The sequence below is a fragment of the Meles meles genome, chromosome 16, assembly GCF_922984935.1.
Source record: "Meles meles chromosome 16, mMelMel3.1 paternal haplotype, whole genome shotgun sequence".
NCBI classification, from domain to species: domain Eukaryota; kingdom Metazoa; phylum Chordata; class Mammalia; order Carnivora; family Mustelidae; genus Meles; species Meles meles.
In genome coordinates this window covers 34,892,438-34,910,734 of record NC_060081.1, presented here as the reverse complement: position 1 = coordinate 34,910,734, position 18,297 = coordinate 34,892,438, and the positions used below count along the sequence as shown (strand labels likewise).

The 18,297-nt window shown below is 39.4% G+C and overlaps 1 protein-coding gene across 3 annotated transcripts in view; it reads right to left on the bottom strand.

The window, feature by feature from the left end:
- Positions 1–1,422: 1,422 nt before the first annotated feature.
- The window catches only part of NAPB (NSF attachment protein beta), a 52,407-nt gene continuing 35,532 nt past the window's right edge, over positions 1,423–18,297 (bottom strand). For all 3 annotated transcript variants that reach the window (XM_045980690.1, XM_045980693.1, XM_045980692.1), the window contains 6 exons: positions 15,303–15,358; positions 15,052–15,136; positions 6,934–7,038; positions 5,869–5,937; positions 5,447–5,497; positions 1,423–4,429 (listed from right to left, as the gene is read on the bottom strand). In XM_045980690.1, coding sequence (XP_045836646.1) covers positions 4,319–4,429; positions 5,447–5,497; positions 5,869–5,937; positions 6,934–7,038; positions 15,052–15,136; positions 15,303–15,358 — 477 coding nt within the window. In that variant the 3' untranslated portion in view covers positions 1,423–4,318. The remainder of the gene's footprint in view (positions 4,430–5,446; positions 5,498–5,868; positions 5,938–6,933; positions 7,039–15,051; positions 15,137–15,302; positions 15,359–18,297) is intronic.

The window sequence follows — 18,297 nt, the reverse complement described above, 5'->3', positions numbered from 1 at the left end:
TGCAAAAACCCTGTAGAAAACCCAGCACAGAGATTTGTGGGGTGTCATGATTCCTCTTAATCCAAGTACAGTCTTGCTGAGAGAAAAGAAGGCTGCCCTCTGAGTATGTAGGTCCCAAAAGTGTGATCAGAAAGTGCCCAAAGTGCTGGTGCTTTTCCTCCCACAGCATCATGAAAGGCAACGGGGTGATTTAAGTGCCTTCCAAACATTTTGTGGGAAATGCTCGCAGCACAAAGTCTAAAGCACTCTGCCACCTTTGATTTTACCCAAATTTGTTGTACAGAATTTGAAGAAAGCCATGTTGTGGTGGTGGTGGGTGGAGAAGACCTTTATACTAACCGACTTTAACAGAAATATGGTTTTGCTATATGTGATAATCCAGACCAACAAATTTGAGAGTAAGTTTTAATTCTAACCTATTCAATTTTATAACCTTGCCACGCCAGGGAAATTTTTGGAGACCAAATGAGTGCTTGTCTCTTAACTAATAAACTTGGTGGTGGTCATGTTACTTGAAATAATATTATTTTGGTGGGAAGTATGAGGCCTGAGACACTCTTACAAAGAAAGAGGCATTCACTTGTACCAAGGTGACCTTAAATAACCAAGCAGGCTATAAGCATGGCTTAGAAGGCCATCTGGCGTAACATCCTAGTTGAGCCCTGGAAAGCACCCGCTTACCTCTGCCAATCTGTACGAGGACCCTTACCACAGCTGACAAAACCAGGTTCTAGAAGAGACATCTGAATGAGATAGATTAACTCAGAATGCCTAGACTGGAACAGCCTGTTCTACCATTCATTTTTTAAAATTTGCTTTGAAATATCTATTTAAGTTGTTGTGAATATACTGATGGACCTGACCACTGTTCTCAGAGGGGAGAAGCCGGCCTACACTAGCCCCTACCCCCAACCACATCCCCCTCCCCAGAACTTGAGTCCCAAGTGGCCTGTGACTCGACCTGCCTCAGGGACATGTCACCCCCCCAAGACATCCTGCAGAGTGACATGAATACCCACACTATGAACAGACTTGAGGGGCTTCAGGATTCCTCACTCCCCCTGCGCCCCCCCCCTAACAGTTTTCTAGAAACCCATCCTCCTTGCACTTGGCAGGTGACTGTGGCCTAAGGGATGACAGCAAAAGTCCTTGCCCGGTGTGGCCAGAAGGGACACCATGTGAACCCAGGGACTGCACCTACAGGCTAGAACCAGGGCTTCCACATAAATCCTCTGCTAGCAGATCTGCTACAGTGCCTTGCATTTTCAAGTGATGGAGGTTTTGAGGTAAACTGTTTGGATGGATATTCGAAGAGCCCAGCAAATATTAATATCCATTGCTTTAAACCTTAATGGAAACTCCTTCAAGGAAAGGAAGCTACCCTTGATTTGTGTAAATTTACATAGGAAAGACCCATCAAAATACTCGTAATTTCCACTTTATTTTCTGTACAGGGTGACATAAAACATACATATTCTTTCTGCTAAGGTAGAGTGATCGTCACATGGTTAGTTTTCATAACATAATCCTCCACCCGAGAACACAAGGGAGGAGACCCCGCAGTGCCGGACACAGCACTGTGCAGGTGGGAGCCTGCTCCAGGCCACAGCTCACACTGCAGGCAGGCGGGTCGCAGGTGCCATGCGGTGCTGCCGGGTCCCCTGAAGGAAGCCACAGAAGTTGCATTTGGACATTTTAAATGCACAGTATCAGAGAAAACAATAAATGCACACACTTTGGTTACAGGGATGTCATTACACACTGTCACAACTGTGCAAAAAATACTGTTTTCAAATCATTAAATAAAAAAGGAACTCACACAAGCTATAAAAATGTTGCCACAAAAAGCAAAGCTTTCCTGTAAGAAATTTTAACTGACTCTGACTGTGAACTAACTCCAGATTTGATAAAATACAAGAACCGGAACATAAATGATTATATTTTATTCATAAAGAACATTCTGTAACTCCTGAAAACCTAACTCGGGCCTCATGGTACTACCCTATGTTGACAGGACATTTCAAAAGAAGGAAGTTTGGATAATGTTAATAGACTTTCTTCTCATTCTCTTATCTTCTGGCAGTTCTGTTCTAAACCAATACAAGTATTTTTACTTTTTTCATGTGAAATATTAAAAATAAAAAATTCTTAACCTAGCCACTGATCCCAATGTTTATTTCAAGACAAACAAGCAACTCTCCAACTGACATAACAAAATGGTACCAGTACTGTTTTTACAAACCACACCTCTTTCTCACACAAGGGTCTGACGGGACCATGTTGAAAGCTAAAGGAATCCTAGGAGAAATCATTTGGTTCTTACTTTAAGTGGTCACATCAGAAGGTCCTTTTAACAACTGAAAACAAACCTTGCACACTAGTGATGAAACAAGCATCCTGGCAGGCTAGGATTTAAATGCTCTCCAGATGAGAGAGACTTACAATCTGAGGACACAGACAACAAAAGCACCCTCCTTCCCAAACCTCACTTTTACAAAAGTGCATTTGGCTTGTTGTGGAACAGATGAGGCATAGGAACCCACTCTCGGCTCTAATCATTTCTTCATAAGAGATTCTGACAGGAAGTGAAAAAGTATCAAATGGGCTGCATTCCAAATTGTACTATAAGTGATAGCCAGCTTTCTTCTAAGAATCCCAGACCTTTAAAGGAAGGAACATTCATCAGATTCCAGGGTGCAGGGCCAGAGTGTCCATGTCTTCTGGTCCATTCGGCCAACCCTGTGACATCTCTGACTTTCCTCTCCATGAGGCTATGTTGGCACAGGTGACCCCACAACCGCAGCTAGGAAATCCACAGTGACCTGAAGGGCAGCCTCTACTACCAGGCGTCAGCTGGCCCTATCCAGCTATTTTCTTGCTACTTTCTCCCTCATCTCAGACCAACCTGCTCACCATCCCCTTGCCTTCCTCCATGCTCAGCCCTTTTTGTGGCAATACCCTCTACTTCCGCCCAACAAAAGCCTACTGATCCCAGTGGAGGGACATCCAAAAATGAAAACACCCTTCAAATGCCAGTTTCCATCTGACCTAACATGGGAAATTTCATTATCTGTTTTTCATGATAGCAGCATAATTTTAGAAAGACCTACAAGCTAGGACTGGCAAAAAATACACATCAAACTTAAGTCAGTTAAGCATAATAATACAGAGAAGATTCAGAAAACAAGACCATGTCTAAAGCACAGTATCAGCATGTTAAATTCATAAATCAATAGGGCAAATGTTATGTAAACCAAAATGACAACTAAATTCAAACATTCAAGCCAAAACGACTCCATTAGCTGAGAAGAAAATCAATTCTCCTCAGAAGCTCGTTGCCCTTCTCCCCCAACTGGACACATGGTAAACCTCTGTACCGTACTTACCCCAGCTAACCCATCACGTTTAATTAAAGGGTAAAATTAACGACCTGGTCTCTCTGTGGCATTGACAAGGATTCACATGGTGGTGACACACCAGGCATCATCTCAACGTGGACAAGTGTATGAACGTGAAAGTAAACAAAAGGACATGCCTTTCAAATCACTTTTATGTGAATATAAAGGGTTCCACCCCAACTAAAAGTGGGAACTATCACCAGGAAAAGGAAAAACTGTTTTGTACAGATCTCTAGTGTGTGAAGGAGTATAAATCCATCAGACTCACCCTGACATTGGCCCACACACATCAGCAAGCCCTGCCAGGAAGGTCCCTTTTCTCACAATGTTAAGTAAGTGATGCTGGCAGACCCCGGCTGTTCTGAATTTTCGCATGCATGTTAGCAAACACAACAATATAAAAAGCAAACAAATGGTCACTAGCACCATCAAAAGAATCACAAGAACAACAAAAACCATTTCTAGTAAGTGAAGCCATAAAGCTCATTCCTAACAACCATCCTGAACTAAACACGTAAACTTAGAGAATACATCCAGGTGCGAATTTGTGGAAAGTGTGCAAAGCATCTATTACAATGATTAGGCTGGGTACTCCAGTCTAAGAAAATGACATAAAAATACACAACAAAGTTAAACACAGGCTCTGCTGATATCAACACAACAGGAATAAGATTCTGAAGTAGTTCTCAGAAAACTCTGGGTCTCTGACAAGCATGAAATAGCCCATCACACCCACAATATGCACGGGAGCTTCCCAGCCATCCACTTCACGAAGACACAAACACAGGGAGCTTAAACACACAGATGGTTTGGCCCGTGTGCAACAGAATTAAGCCATTTAATGGGCATCCCGTAAAGATCATGTGGCCCTAACATGAAACTAAAGAGGAGTCAGCTGCATGCCACAAAGACATAAATGTTCACTTTAGGTCTCCATCTCCTTCTCCATCCCCTTGGATGGACTTTTTGATACGAAGCAACATGGTCGTGAGCCACTGATCCAAGCGAGATATTGAGTCAAATTCCTTCACCTGTTTAAAAAAAAGGGGGAACAGGAATTAGTCTATGGAAATATAACCAAAACACAAAAAAACAACACCCCAAGCTATTTAAACATTACTAAATGATAATCCTCCAACTTTCTTCATTTAAATCCTTCATTCTAGTTTATAAATTTTCTTCATGAAAAAATGGTTTTGTTTATATAATTCATTCCAGTTTATAACTCTCTTCATTAAAATGGCTTGTGTGTTCTGTGACTATTTTGATGGAGCTAGTGACAAGTTCCTGTGCTTTTTAAACTGCTCTATGTGCTAACATGCTGAGCTCCTAACTGCCTTTGTAACTGGAAGAGCATACTTAATGTGACAAGGGAAATGAAACCTTGTATAAGAACAGAACATGGAAAATGCATGGTGTTCTAATATTCCCTGAACATGAATCAGAGTACTCGCAGAGACAGGACATGTGGAAGTGGAATCTCTTTAACTCATTTCAGTGCATTACCAGAGAGTGATATTTTAATAGGATTCAAATGGTTTGGTAGCCAAAGTGAAACGGGAAATCATTCCTTTCCACTATTGCTTCAAGCCATGAGTAAATTAATGGAGGATACTGAGCAATCTGCTTAATTACAAACATAAGATGGCAAATATGGGAAAACAGAAAACTAATGAGTATATATAAAAAAAAAATCTTCCATTTCTTTTATGCCAAGAATATACCAAATTCTGTTTTTTATATTTCAAGCTGTATTTAATGGATTTTACTTTAGACTTATTTATGGATCAGATTATTTTCAAAAGAAAACATTCAAACAGCAAATTTTAACAGTATGTGATAGTCTCTTAAATTTGCCTCCCACCTAAATTCAACAAGCTAATGGAACTAAGTAATTGCAAAGGTTTGTGGAACATATAAAACATAGCCTTTGGGAAATACAACTTAGGTATATTGGAAAAATCTTCAAATAAACGTTTAGCACTCATACAATGAAAAGATGTTTCTAAACTTCTGAGAATGTATTACATTGCAAATGCATAACTTACTGCTTCAGTGTAAGCTTCACTGTTCTGTTCTTCATGAGCTTCTAGAAGTTTCTGGTAGCGTAAGCATGAAAAAATTAGTTTGGTAGGCTAAAATGTTCCACCTATGAATAGATACTTTAAATACAGAAATAGCCTTAGTATCACATTAACTGATGTTGTCAAACACCTTACAGAATAGAGGAAATTCTCAAATATAAGCCACAAGTTACCCCAAGTCAGGAACCTAGTTTTTGTGCTAACATTTCTGAGTTGCTTGGTTTAGAACACAATGCTTATGTCTTTGACTCTGCTGGCATCTGAGACCTATTCTACAAAAGCAGGAGAGTACCAGTGCTCCTCAGAGAATTAGAGCTTCATTTTAGACCTGATCCCACCTGACAGCAAAGGGTGTTTTTCTTCTTCAAAGTTGTGGTGTTACTTACTTTCAATAACTTACATTCCCTTGAATCAGTAAATGCTGGAAACATCTCTTCATATTTCTCAAGAGCAAGCTGAAAGAGAAAAGCCACTCATTAATGCCCCATTCACTGAATAAGGAAATAAAGCCCTTTCTATCTGAACATCTTATTACTTCAGTTAAGATTTATCTGCAGCCTATTTAAATATATAAGAAGTATGCTGTTAAACTCAATATCAAAATCAACACAGGAAACCTTGCTCAGTTTGAATTACCAACTTCAGTTAAGAATAAATTTCTAAACTAGTTTTTCTGAATTAGGTTGCTGTAGAGAAGACAACATGGACCAAATCTAATTTGTAAAAACTCACAAACCAGGTTTCTGTTACCATCCACTACATAAAGAAGCCCTTCCTTAACACTGTCCAGATTCCACATAAATACTACTCTGCTTAAGACTGGAGGGAAGGACACCTTTCCTCTCAGCCCCTTTACTTCCGTTGTTCCAGCCCCAGACAAAATGACAGTCCAAGTCTCTGCCTCCTGTCTCCCCAGTCCATGTTCTGAATTTTGGAGTTTAAAACAAAGGATGTTATTCCACTTTTATTGTCTCACGCCTCTGCCCCCTAATTTCTTTTTCTTTTTTTTTTAAAGATAGATTTGTTTGAGAGAGAGAGAGAGAGAGCGAGAGAGCGAGCATGAGCAGGAGGGGCAGAGAATCTCCAGTAGACTCCCCACTGAGCAGAACCTGACACAGGTCTGGATCCCAGGACCCTGAGATCATGACCTGAGCTGAAACCAAGAGTCCGATGCTTAACCAACTGTGCCACCCAAGTGCCCCAACCCCCTAATTTCTTTAAAGCAAAACTACTAAAAGGAACACAGCTACCACTTCGGCAACAGTTTCAAGATTACAGCTGGGATGCACAGTGTAGTATAACTGTTACAATTCTTATTATTATTATTAACGCATGCAGCTTGGTCTTGCTATAACCAGTATCACGCAACAAAGCATATCATGAATGACAGAGGGCCTGAGGCGAGTTCTCATGGGTAAAGTGCAGTGGAAACTGGCTGTGGGACTCCTTACCTTGGCATTCAGCTCATCTACTATGAAGTGACAGAGGGCTGCTTTAAAGAAGTAGTCCTTTGCACTGTATTTCAACAAAGGATTATCCATGGTGTTTGCCCCAACCTAGGCACAGAAAGCAGAATTAAATTTCAAAGGTTTGCTTTTTTATGGTAGGCAAACCGATCCTTATCTGCCCTTTAGAAAATACCTGTGTATCTTAATCAGTTTTGCTATGAGTATATTTTTTAACCCAGTATCACACACTAGAAAATTTTACTATATAAGAAACAATATTTGATACATAAAGTGCTAACATGTTAAAAATGACCCAGAAGACTTATACTTCCAGGAAGATGGAAAAGACATTATTTTTCTCTATCCCTCCTGCTAAGAGCAACTGAGAGCCCCAGTCATTTTATATAAAATCAACAAAAGGAGACTGAAAAGTAGAGACAAGATAGCAGGCTAGCTAGGTTCCTTGAGACACACAGAAAATAAAGCAGGGAGTTCTCTGGGTTTTTTCTTTCACCTATCCCCAAGTTGAAATAGAAAAAGCCAGCAACTCATAAATGCCACACTAGATGCAGGAGGAAAGAAGCAAAGAAAGAAAGAAAGAAAAAAAAAAGACTATTCAGAAGTTTGCTTTCTCTAGCTGAAGGGCCCGGAAAAGGGCAACCTAACAAGACAGAAAAGTTTAGGTAATTACTGCTCACTCTAGCCAAACGCCATAGAACACTGTGGTCCCTACCCCTACTCACTTCAGTAAAGACCCTAGATGGAGCTGAGATGTCAATGCTTTTGAGACTGCAATTGTGGAGGAGCCCCAAACCCCTGCTAAGGTGGCTTCACAAAGGCCCAGAAGGAACTCATGTCTTCATCCCTTCCAGCTTGTAATGGCCCATCCTCCTTCATGCCTGCTGTGAGGCAATGGAGACTATGTGGGGATCCTGGCCCTTGCCTCCACCCAGCAGGAATGAGACATCATCTCTCATCCCCCAGCAGTTGGTTTCAGTAGAGGCCTAGTGTAGGATTAAGACTTCTATCACCACTTGGCAATAATGAGAACAATCCCAATGTGGTGTTGGTGGAGAGCAAGCAAGGGTGGGAATGGCCACCCCCACCCAGGAGTGAAGCAACATGCCCCTTCTGCCAGAGCAGGGTCACAGAAAACCAGCTGAAGGAGAAGGTTTATTTATTTTAAGGAGAGAGAAAGAGAGCATGAGCAGGAAGGGCAAAAGGAGAGGGAGAGAAACTCTCAAGCAGACACCATGCTGAGCACAAAGGCTAACAACAGGACTTGATCTCATGACCATAAGATCATGACCTGAGTCAAAACCAAGAGTCAGACGCTTAACTAAATGTACCACCTAGGCACTCGAGAGAAGGTTTAAACATGATCCAGTCCAGCTGTCATAGTAGCTCACAACACTAAGAAACAAGACCTTAAGCTAAATGAAAACCAACAGATGACAGCTCTGAGGTAACAGAAATGTTAAGATTATACAACAAAGATTTTAAAGGAGCCCTCAAAAAAAAAATACTTCAATAAGCAATTATAAAAATGCTTAAAACTAAATAAAAAACAGAAAGCATCAACAAAGAAAAAAGAAATTTCCAGCAAAAAAAAAAAAAAATCCCATAAGATATAAAGAAGAAACAAATGGATATTTCAGAACTGAAAAGCACAGTAACTTCATAAAAAGTGAATAGGCTCAACCTCAGAATAGACAGGTGAGGAAAGAATCAGTGAACTAATGACAGAACACTAGAAATTACTCAGTCTGAATAACAGAGAGCAGACAACAGACTGAAAAAAAAAAAAACCACAAGTGAACAGAGCATCATCAGGGACCTAAATGACTATAAAATAAGGTCTAACATTCAGGTTGTCTAAGTCTTGGGAGGAGAGGACAGAGAGAAGGAAAGAAAGAGTACTTGAAGAAATAATGGCTGAAAACTTCCTAAATTTGGCAAAAAACATACAACATACAGAATGAAGTAGTGAATCATCCAAACTGGATGAAAGCAAAGACACCCAAGCCAAGTCACATAAACTTCTCAAAAACTGAAGCTAAGGAAAAAACTTCAAAAGTGGCCAGAAAGGGGCACCTGGGTGGCTTAGTAGTTAAGTGTCTGCCTTTGGCTCAAATTGTGATCTCAGGGTCCTGGGATCAAGCCCAGCATCAGGAACCCTGCTCAGCGGGAGGCCTGCTTCTCTTTCTCCCATTCCCCCTGCTTATGTTCCCTCTCTTGCTGTGTCTCTATCAAATAAATAAATAAAATTTAAAAAAATAGAATAAGTACAATCAGCATTTGAAAAAAAAAAAAAGCGTCCAGAAAAGGAAACAATACCTCACCTACACGAGAAAATTAACTTGAATGAAAGTAGACTTCTCATCAGAAACCACCGGGGCCCTAAGTGGCACATTTTTCAAGTGCTAAAAGGAAAGAATTATCAACCCAGAACTATATACCCCTGGAAAACATGCTTCAGGAATCAAGGGGAAATCAAAACATTCCCAGATGAAGGAACAAGGAGAATCTGCACCAGTAAAACCTGCCCTAAAAGAATGGCAAAGGGATGTTCTCTAAATGCAAAGGAAAGAATGAAAGAAGTAATCCTGTAACATCAGAAGAAAAAGAACACAATAACTAAAATATGGGTAAATACAATAGGCTTTTCTTCGCCTCTTGAGTTTTCTAAATTATGTTAGAAGACTGAAATTAAAATTATATCCTTGACTGAGGTGGTTTTCAAAATACGTAGAGAAAACAGTTAATTTATACTGAATGGGAAGGACAAAGGGACAGAAAGTAAGACTTCTATATTTCACTGGAAATGATAAAATGGTAACATCATCAACTTGTGATAAATCATGTACATATTACACCTAGAGCAACTAGTCAAAGACTAGTATTTAGTCAAAGACATTTACTTGAAAACACTATAGATAATCAAGCAACCCACTATAAGGCAGGAAAAAGAAAACAGAAAAACAATAAAGGGCTAAATAGAAAACAACAAATAAAATGGCAGACTTAAGCCCGAATATATCAAGAATTACATTAAATATAAATGGTCTAAATACACCAATTAAAAGAGATTCAGAGATTAGATTAGATTGGATATTCAGAGAATAAATTAGAAACTACCATAACCATATGCTATCCATAAGAAACTCACTTCCATTACAGTGATAAAGGCAGGTTCAAAGAAAAAGAATAGGAAAAGATAACATAATATAAATATTAATCAGAAGAAAGCAGGAGATACTATATTAATATCAGATAAAGTAAACTTCGGAACAAAGAAAACTACTAGGGACAGCAGGGGACATTATATAATGATAAAAGTGTCAACCCACCAAAAGACATGGCAAATCTAAACATACATACATCAAACAACAGAGCTACAAAATACATGAAGCAAAGACTGATAGTAATGAAAGAAGAGGGACAAATCCACAATCACAGAGACTCCAACACTCCCCTCTCAACAATGTATTGAGATAGAAAATCAGCAAATATATAGAACTCAACAATCCCATCAACCAAGAAGATCTGATCAACACTACAGAACATGTTATGAAGCAACAGCAGACCCACAGAACAAATGCCAAGTCAGACCATATTCTGAGCCATAAAACTTTAACAAATTTTTAAGAATTGAAATTATAGTGCATTCTCCAGCTACAACAGAATCAAACCAGAAACCAACAACAGAAAGATAAAGAAGAAAATCCCCAAACACTTGGTAATTAAGCAAAACATTTCTAAATAATCCACAGAAATCAATATATACAATGAAATAAATAAAATAATCACAGAATTGTGAGACGTAGTGAAAGCAGTGTTTAGAGGGGAACTTATAGCACAAAACATGCATACACAACAAAGAGGAAAACCAATAAGCTCAGTTCCTATCTTAACTCCTTAAAAACAGAATAGTAAAATAAATCTAAAAAAATAAGCATGAATGGTGAGTGCTATGAAGTGTGTAAACCTGGCGATTCACAGACCTGTACCCCTGGAACTAATAATACATTGTATGTTTATAAAAAAATTAAAACAGAAAAAAAAAGTAAATAATCAATTAAAAAATGGACCAAAGATCTTTAAAGACATCTCACCAAAGAAGATATACAGATGGCAAGTCAACATATGAAAAAATGCTCCAGATCATATGGTATCAGGAAAATGACATTCAGATAATGATGAAATACCTCCACACACCTATTAGAAGGGCCTAAATCCAGAACACTGACAACACCCAATGCCTGCGAAGATGTGGAGCAACAGGAACTTTATTTTTATTCACTGGTGGTGGGAATGCAAAATGGTACAGCCCTACTGGAAGACAGTTTGGCAGTATGTTATAAAACTAAGCATATTTTTACCATGAGATCCACCAATCGTGCTCTTTGATATTTACCCACAGAAGTGGAAAAAAATGTCCATGCAAAAATCTGCTTGGGGATGTTTATAGCAGCTTTACTCACAATTCCAAAACTTGGAAGGAATGAAGATGTCTTTCAGTAGGTGAATGGATAATAAGCTGGGGTACATTCACATAATGGGAAATAATTCAGCCCTAAAAATGAATGAGCTCTCAAGACATCAGAGAACATGGAGGAACTTTAAATGCATATTACTAAAATGAAAGAAACCAATGGGCAAGTCCATACACTGTGTGATCCTAACCATCTGACATGATGAAAAGGCAAAACTATAAAAAATTTCGTGGTTGCCAGGGGTGTGAGGTACCGGGAGAGGGATGAGTGGCCAGAGCACAGAAGATTTATAAAGGAGTGAAAACAGTTAAAAAAAAAAAAAAGGCATGAAATAATAACATTAGAAATTAATGAAACTTAAAACAGAAGTACAGAGAAAATCATTGAATTTTACCAAATGTTTAAAGAATGAACACTAATCGTTCACAAATTCTTCCAAAGAGAAGGGGATACTTTCAACTCATTCTAAAAAGACAGTATTACCTTTCTACCAAAACCAAAGCTCTCACAAGAAAATTTAAGATCAATGTTCTCATGAATATACATTGAAAATCCTCCAAATACACTAGCAAACTAACTGAGACAACTTAAAAAAAGGATTACACATTATACAGTACAGGATTAGTTTTCTCCTAAGTGAGGTCTTGCCTTTGTGGCTCCTGGGGAGTCACCTCTAAGCCCTTGCTTGGAATGTCCTGCCTGAAAGAGTGTTTTTGCTTACGTGGATGTCTCTGACAATATGGTTCAGCTCAACCTAAGGAGGGACTGGAGAATCTGTGACTGAGCCACAATAAAAATTCTAGACACCCAGTAAGGTGAACTTCTTCCCTTGTTGGCAATACTCCATGGATATTTTCATCACACATCATTGTTGGGAGAAGTAAGTACTGTCTGTACAACCCCACTGGGGAAGGACAAAAGGAAGTTCTACACTTGCAACTCTCCTGGACCCTGTCTTAAGCACCTCTTCTTTTTGCTGATTTCAATCTGTATCCTTTGGTATAATAAGCCATAACTGTGGCATAACAACTTTCACTGAATCCTGTGAGTGCTTGCAGAGAATTATCAAACCTGAAGATCCTCTTGAAGACCCCCAAACTTTCCAATAATCAAGAAGGATTTATCCCAGGAATGTAAGAGGTTGGTTCAAAATATGAAAATCCATCGATGGAATACAGCATATTAATAAAGAACAAAAAACATATGATCATCTCAACAGATGGATAAAAAAGTGCTTGACTAAACCCAACATGCTTTGAAGATAAAAACACTCTACAAAGGAAGAAAAGGGTACTTCCTCAAACTGATAAAGCATATCCACCGGAGACCCACAGCTAACATCCTATTGAATAATGAGGACTGAAAGCTTTCTGTCTAAGATGAGAATAAGACAAGGATGTGTGCTCTTGCTACTTCTATTTACCATTGCTCTAGAAGGTCTAGTCAGGGCAAATAACAAGAAAATGACATAAAAGGCCACCAAACTGGAGAATAAGTAGAGCTACCTGCAGATGACATGAATACATGATTTTGTACAAACAAAATCCCAAGGAATCAAAGAAAAACAAAAATCAAACAAAAAAACCCCAAACCCATTAGAGCTAATAAACTAGTTCATCAACGTTGCAGTATATAAAACTAGCAATTAACAATCTGAAAAGGAAACTGAGAAAACAATTCCATTTACAAAAGCATCAAAAAGAATAAAATACTTAGGAGTATATTTAATCAAAGAAGTGCAAAGCTTACACACTAAAAACTTCAAGATATCACTGAATGAAATTAGAGAAGATCTAAACAAAAGCAAACACACCTTGGGTTCATACTATGGAAGACTTAACAATGTTAAGATGTCAATATTTTCCAAATCGGTCTACAGATTCAATGTAATCCCCATCAAATTCCAGCTGGCTAAGAAGTATGGACTGACAAACTGATCTTAAAGTTCATATGGACATGACAGGGTCCCAGAATAGGCAAATAATCTTGGGTTGAAAAAAAAGATCAAAGTTGAAAGACTCACAGTTCCTGATTTTAAAACAAAGCTATAAAATCAAGACAATGTGATACTGGCATACAGACAGACAAATAAGACTAATGGGACAGAATAGTCAGAGTATCAGTCAAATAATTTCCTACGAGGGGGCCAAGACAATTTAATGGCAAAAGGACAGTGTATTCAACAAAAAGTGCTCAGAAAACTGCATATCCACAAGCAAAAGAGTGAAATTGGGTCCTTACCTAACACTATATACAAAAATTAACTCAAAATGAATCAAAGACTTAAACCTAAGGGCTCTAACTATAAAACTCTTAGAATTTCATCCAATTAAAAACTACATGTCAGGGGCACCTGGGTGGCTCAGTGGGTTAAAGCCTCTGCCTTTAGTTCAGGTCATGATCCCAGGGTCCCGGGATCAAGCCCCACATCAGGCTCTCTGCTCGGCAGGGAGCCTGCTTCCTCCTCTCTCTCTGCCTGCCTCTCTGCCTACTTGTGATCTCTGTCTGTCAAATAAAATAAATAAAATCTTAAAAAAAAAACCAAAAACAAAACTACATGTCAAAGGACATCAACAACAGAGTAAAAAGCAATCCACAGGAGAAATATGTGTAAATCACATATCTGGTAAGGAATTAATATCTAAAATATGAATTAAAATATAGATAAAATATAAATATATAAAACAAGAATTTCTAACTTCTTAGAAATAAGAATTCCTAAAATGCAATACTAAAAAACAAATACCCGACTTCAAATATCGGCAAAGAAATCGAACAAAAATTTCTCTAAAGATAATAAAATGGCTAATAAGCACATGAAAAGGGTCAACATCACCAACCATGAAGGTAATGAAGTAATAAATGGAAATCAAAACCACAACGAATTACTTCATACTCACTAAGGTAACTATTACCAAAAAGACAGTACTCGTAAGGATGAGGAGCAACTGGAATCCTGGCACACTGCTGGTGGGAATGTAAAATGGGCAGGTGCTGTGGATGAGTCTGATGGTTCCTCAAAGAATTAAAAACAGACCTGCCACATAAACCAGCAATCCCAATCCCAGGCATATAACCAAGACAATGGCAAGCCTCCCTTCACAAAAACATGAACACAAATGTTCAGAGCAGCATTATTTGTAAATAGTTCAAAAATGAAGAAAACTCAAACGGTAAACATTCAATGCTAAACAGGTAAACAGACTGCAGAATATTAGTCAGCTATGAAAAGAAACGAAGTATCATTACATGCTAAAAACAAAGATGAACCTTGAAAAAACTCTGCTACGTGGAAGCAGTCCCAAAAGGCCACCTACCCTAGAAGGCCTAGAATAAACAAATCCATTGAGAAAGAAACTAGATACTGGTTTCTAGAGACTGGAAGGAGGGAAGAATGGAGTCCTCCCCACTAGTGGATAACAAAAATGGTTGGAATTAGGTACTGGTGATGGTTACACAATTGTGACTATACTAAAACCCACTGACTTGTATTCTTTATCAGGGTGAATTATATGATGTGTGAATTATATCTCAATAAAAAGCAAAATTAAATAAAATGTATAATTAAGAAAGAACAAGATTCAGTGACTTCTACCAGAAGCTGTTGAGACCGCAGCAGCCTCACCTGCTCGTAGATCTCGATGGCTTTCTGGTACTGCTCCAGCTGGGCAGCATACGCTGCCACTTTCAGCAGACACTTGTTAGCTGAACTGAAATCAAGAACCAGAGCAGATCAAATAACAATTCAACAGAAAAATTAAAAGGTATCCAGTACAACACCTTTATTTGGTACATACTCACAGAGTACAGTAAAGGTTTGTCTTTTATCGCACATAATAAAACCCATTTAATTATATTAAGAAAAACAGCACTTGCCTGTTGGATTCTTCCCCTTTGTAATAATCAGCTGATTGTTCATAATGTGCAATAGCCTGAAAAACACACATGCATTTTATTCAAACTACTTCTCAGAAGAGCTACAATTACACATTAAATTTGCATTGGTATTATTCCTAGATATACCTATTTCAACAGCACACCTTTCACAGCTGGCCTCCTTTATTTGGGGAAGACAAGAGAGCATGCACATCCAGAAGCCTGGTGAAAGAATACTTACCATCCATCAACATCTCTTCCTCTCTTCCCCCGAAGCAAATGCCCAGCTACATCATTTCCCCAGCCCCCAATGCAATTCCAGGTCATTGTGACCTGTTGTTTCCAACAGAATATAAAGGGCATGCTGTGAGCCTCTTCCAGGCTTGGCCTGTCCATCTAACTGTGCACCCTTCTCCAGGTCTCTTCCCCTCCCAGGAGCTAGAATGCCAATGACCAAGTCTGGAGTGATAGTGGAAGCCAAAAACTGAAGACAACAGAACTGCTGTCCGCCTGATTCCTAAATTACTACAAAGGGCAGAATATACTTCAACCACCATGTACCCACTGCTGCCAAACCCAGGACAGCTACACTGGATGGTTATTTTAGAGATATATGAAGCATTTTAGATGTACAGCTTACTACAACAGCACAGAATTTCCTTCTTAATACCTTAAGTGTCATCTAGAATAAGGTGTTGCCTTCAATCTAAAATGTGTGGTGCTAAATTAACAGTCAAGTGGCAAGGAAACAAGTTGCAGGCTGGAAAGCTAGAAACCCTGTGGCATAACATAGAGTGAAATCAAGCATATGACAACTCAGAAGGCAGAACACAAACACATCCCTACTGGAGCCAGAAACTCCAAGGGAAGCTCTATGGAGGCAAAGTTTAGTGAGAGAGAAGAACTCGGTAAAGAATTAGCTTGTTTGGGGGCGCCTGGGTGGGCTGAGTGGTTTAAGCCTTTGCCTTTGGCTCAGGTCATGATCTCAGGGTCCTGGGATCGAGTCCCGCATGGGGCTCTCTGCTCGGCAGGGAGCCTGCTTCCCTCTCACTCTCTCTGCCTGCCTCTCTGCCTACTTGTGATCTCTGTCTGTCAAATAATAAAAAAAAAAAAGTTAAAAAAAAAAAAAGAATTAGTTTGTAGGCAATTATAAAAGGAATAGGCAAAGTCCAGTGATAGCGCCTTGTAAGACTGGAAAGGCCAATGACCTCTATATCCCCAACAGCAAAACATAAGTTTGAACAACATTTTAAACTAGGTGTCTGACAAACCTTTCTGTAATTGCCCAAATTATAAATATTTTAGGTTTTGTGAGCCATACGATCTGTTGCAACAACTTAGCTCTCCTGCAGTGCCACAAAAACAGCATGTCTACGTTCCAAAAACTTTATCTGTAGACAATGAAATTTTGACTTCATGTGATTTTTGTGTCATGAACTGTTTTTTTTCCCCAACAGTGATTAAAAAATGTAAAACCTATTCTTTTTTTTTTTTTAAAGATTTTATTTGTTCATATGACAGAGAGATAGATCACAAGTAGGCAGAGAGGTAGACAGAGAGAGAGGGGGAAGCAGGCTCCCCACTGAGCAGAGAACCCAATGAGGGACTTGTTTCCAAGACCCTGAGATCATGACCTGAGCCGAAGGCAAAGGCTTAAACCACTGAGCCACCCAGGCGCCCCGTAAAACCTATTCTTTGTCAGAAAGAGAGAGAGCACAGGCAAGCAGAGTGGCAGGCAGAGGCAGAGGGAGAAGTCGTCTCCCTGCCAAGGAAAGAGCCCGATGTGGGACTCAATCCCAGGACACTGGGATTATGACCTGAGTGGAAGGCAGCTGCTTAACCGACTGAGCCACCGAGGCGTCCCTATAAAACCAATCTTAACTTGTGGGTGTACATAAACAGGTGGTGGGTCTATAGAGCTCTGCCTTAAATTTCAAGGTTTTCCCAGTAAGTCCTAAAGAGGAAGCTGGTATTATGCAAACACCAGTCTACAGGTGTTCCCTTCCCACTAAGCCCATAGCTTCAAGGAAGTCCGAAGTAATGACTTAAGAGGGAGGCACAAAGACAAACAACAAACCAAACAGGCTTAGGGAACCATGTTAAAGCTCTGGGTATGGCTCCTCAGAGCTGACTGGAAACAGACTTGGCCATAATGCCTCAGCCCCCACTTTCTGCAGGTACTAGTACAATGACCAACACCAAAAATGACTTGGTTTATAGAATTTGTTTACCTCTGTGGCCTCAGGATAAAGAGGCCACAGCCAATATTAGCCAAGTCTGGACTACAAAGCGCAATGACAGTGTGTGAAAAACTGACATTTCTGGGCTTATTTTTTTTTTTTTTAAAGATTTTGTTTACTTTGCAGAAATGTCTGTTCATGTCCTCTGCCCATTTCTTGATTGGATTGTTTGTTCTTTGGGTGTTGAGTTTGCTAAGTTCCTTATAGATTTTGGATATGACCCAGCAATTGCACTACTGGGTATTTACCCTAAAGATACAAACATAGTGATCCGAAGGGGCACGTGTACCCGAATGTTTATAGCAGCAATGTCTACAATAGCTAGACTATGGAAAGAACCTAGATGTCCATCAACAGATGAATGGATCAAGAAGATGTGGTATATATACACAATGGAATACTATGCAGCCATCAAAAGAAATGAAATCTTGCCATTTGCGACGACGTGGATGGAGCTAGAGCGTATCATGCTTAGTGAAATAAGTCAATCGGAGAAAGACAACTATCATATGATCTCCCTGATATGAGGACATGGAGAAGCAACATGGGGGGGGTAGGGGGATAGGAGAAGAATAAATGAAACAAGATGGGATTGGGAGGGAGACAAACCATAAATGACTCTTAATCTCACAAAACAAACTGGGGGTTGCTGGGGGGAGGTGGGATTGGGAGAGGGGGAGCGGGCTATGGACATTGGGGAGGGGAGGCGAACCATAAGAGACTATGTACTCTGAAAAACAACCTGAGGGTTTTGA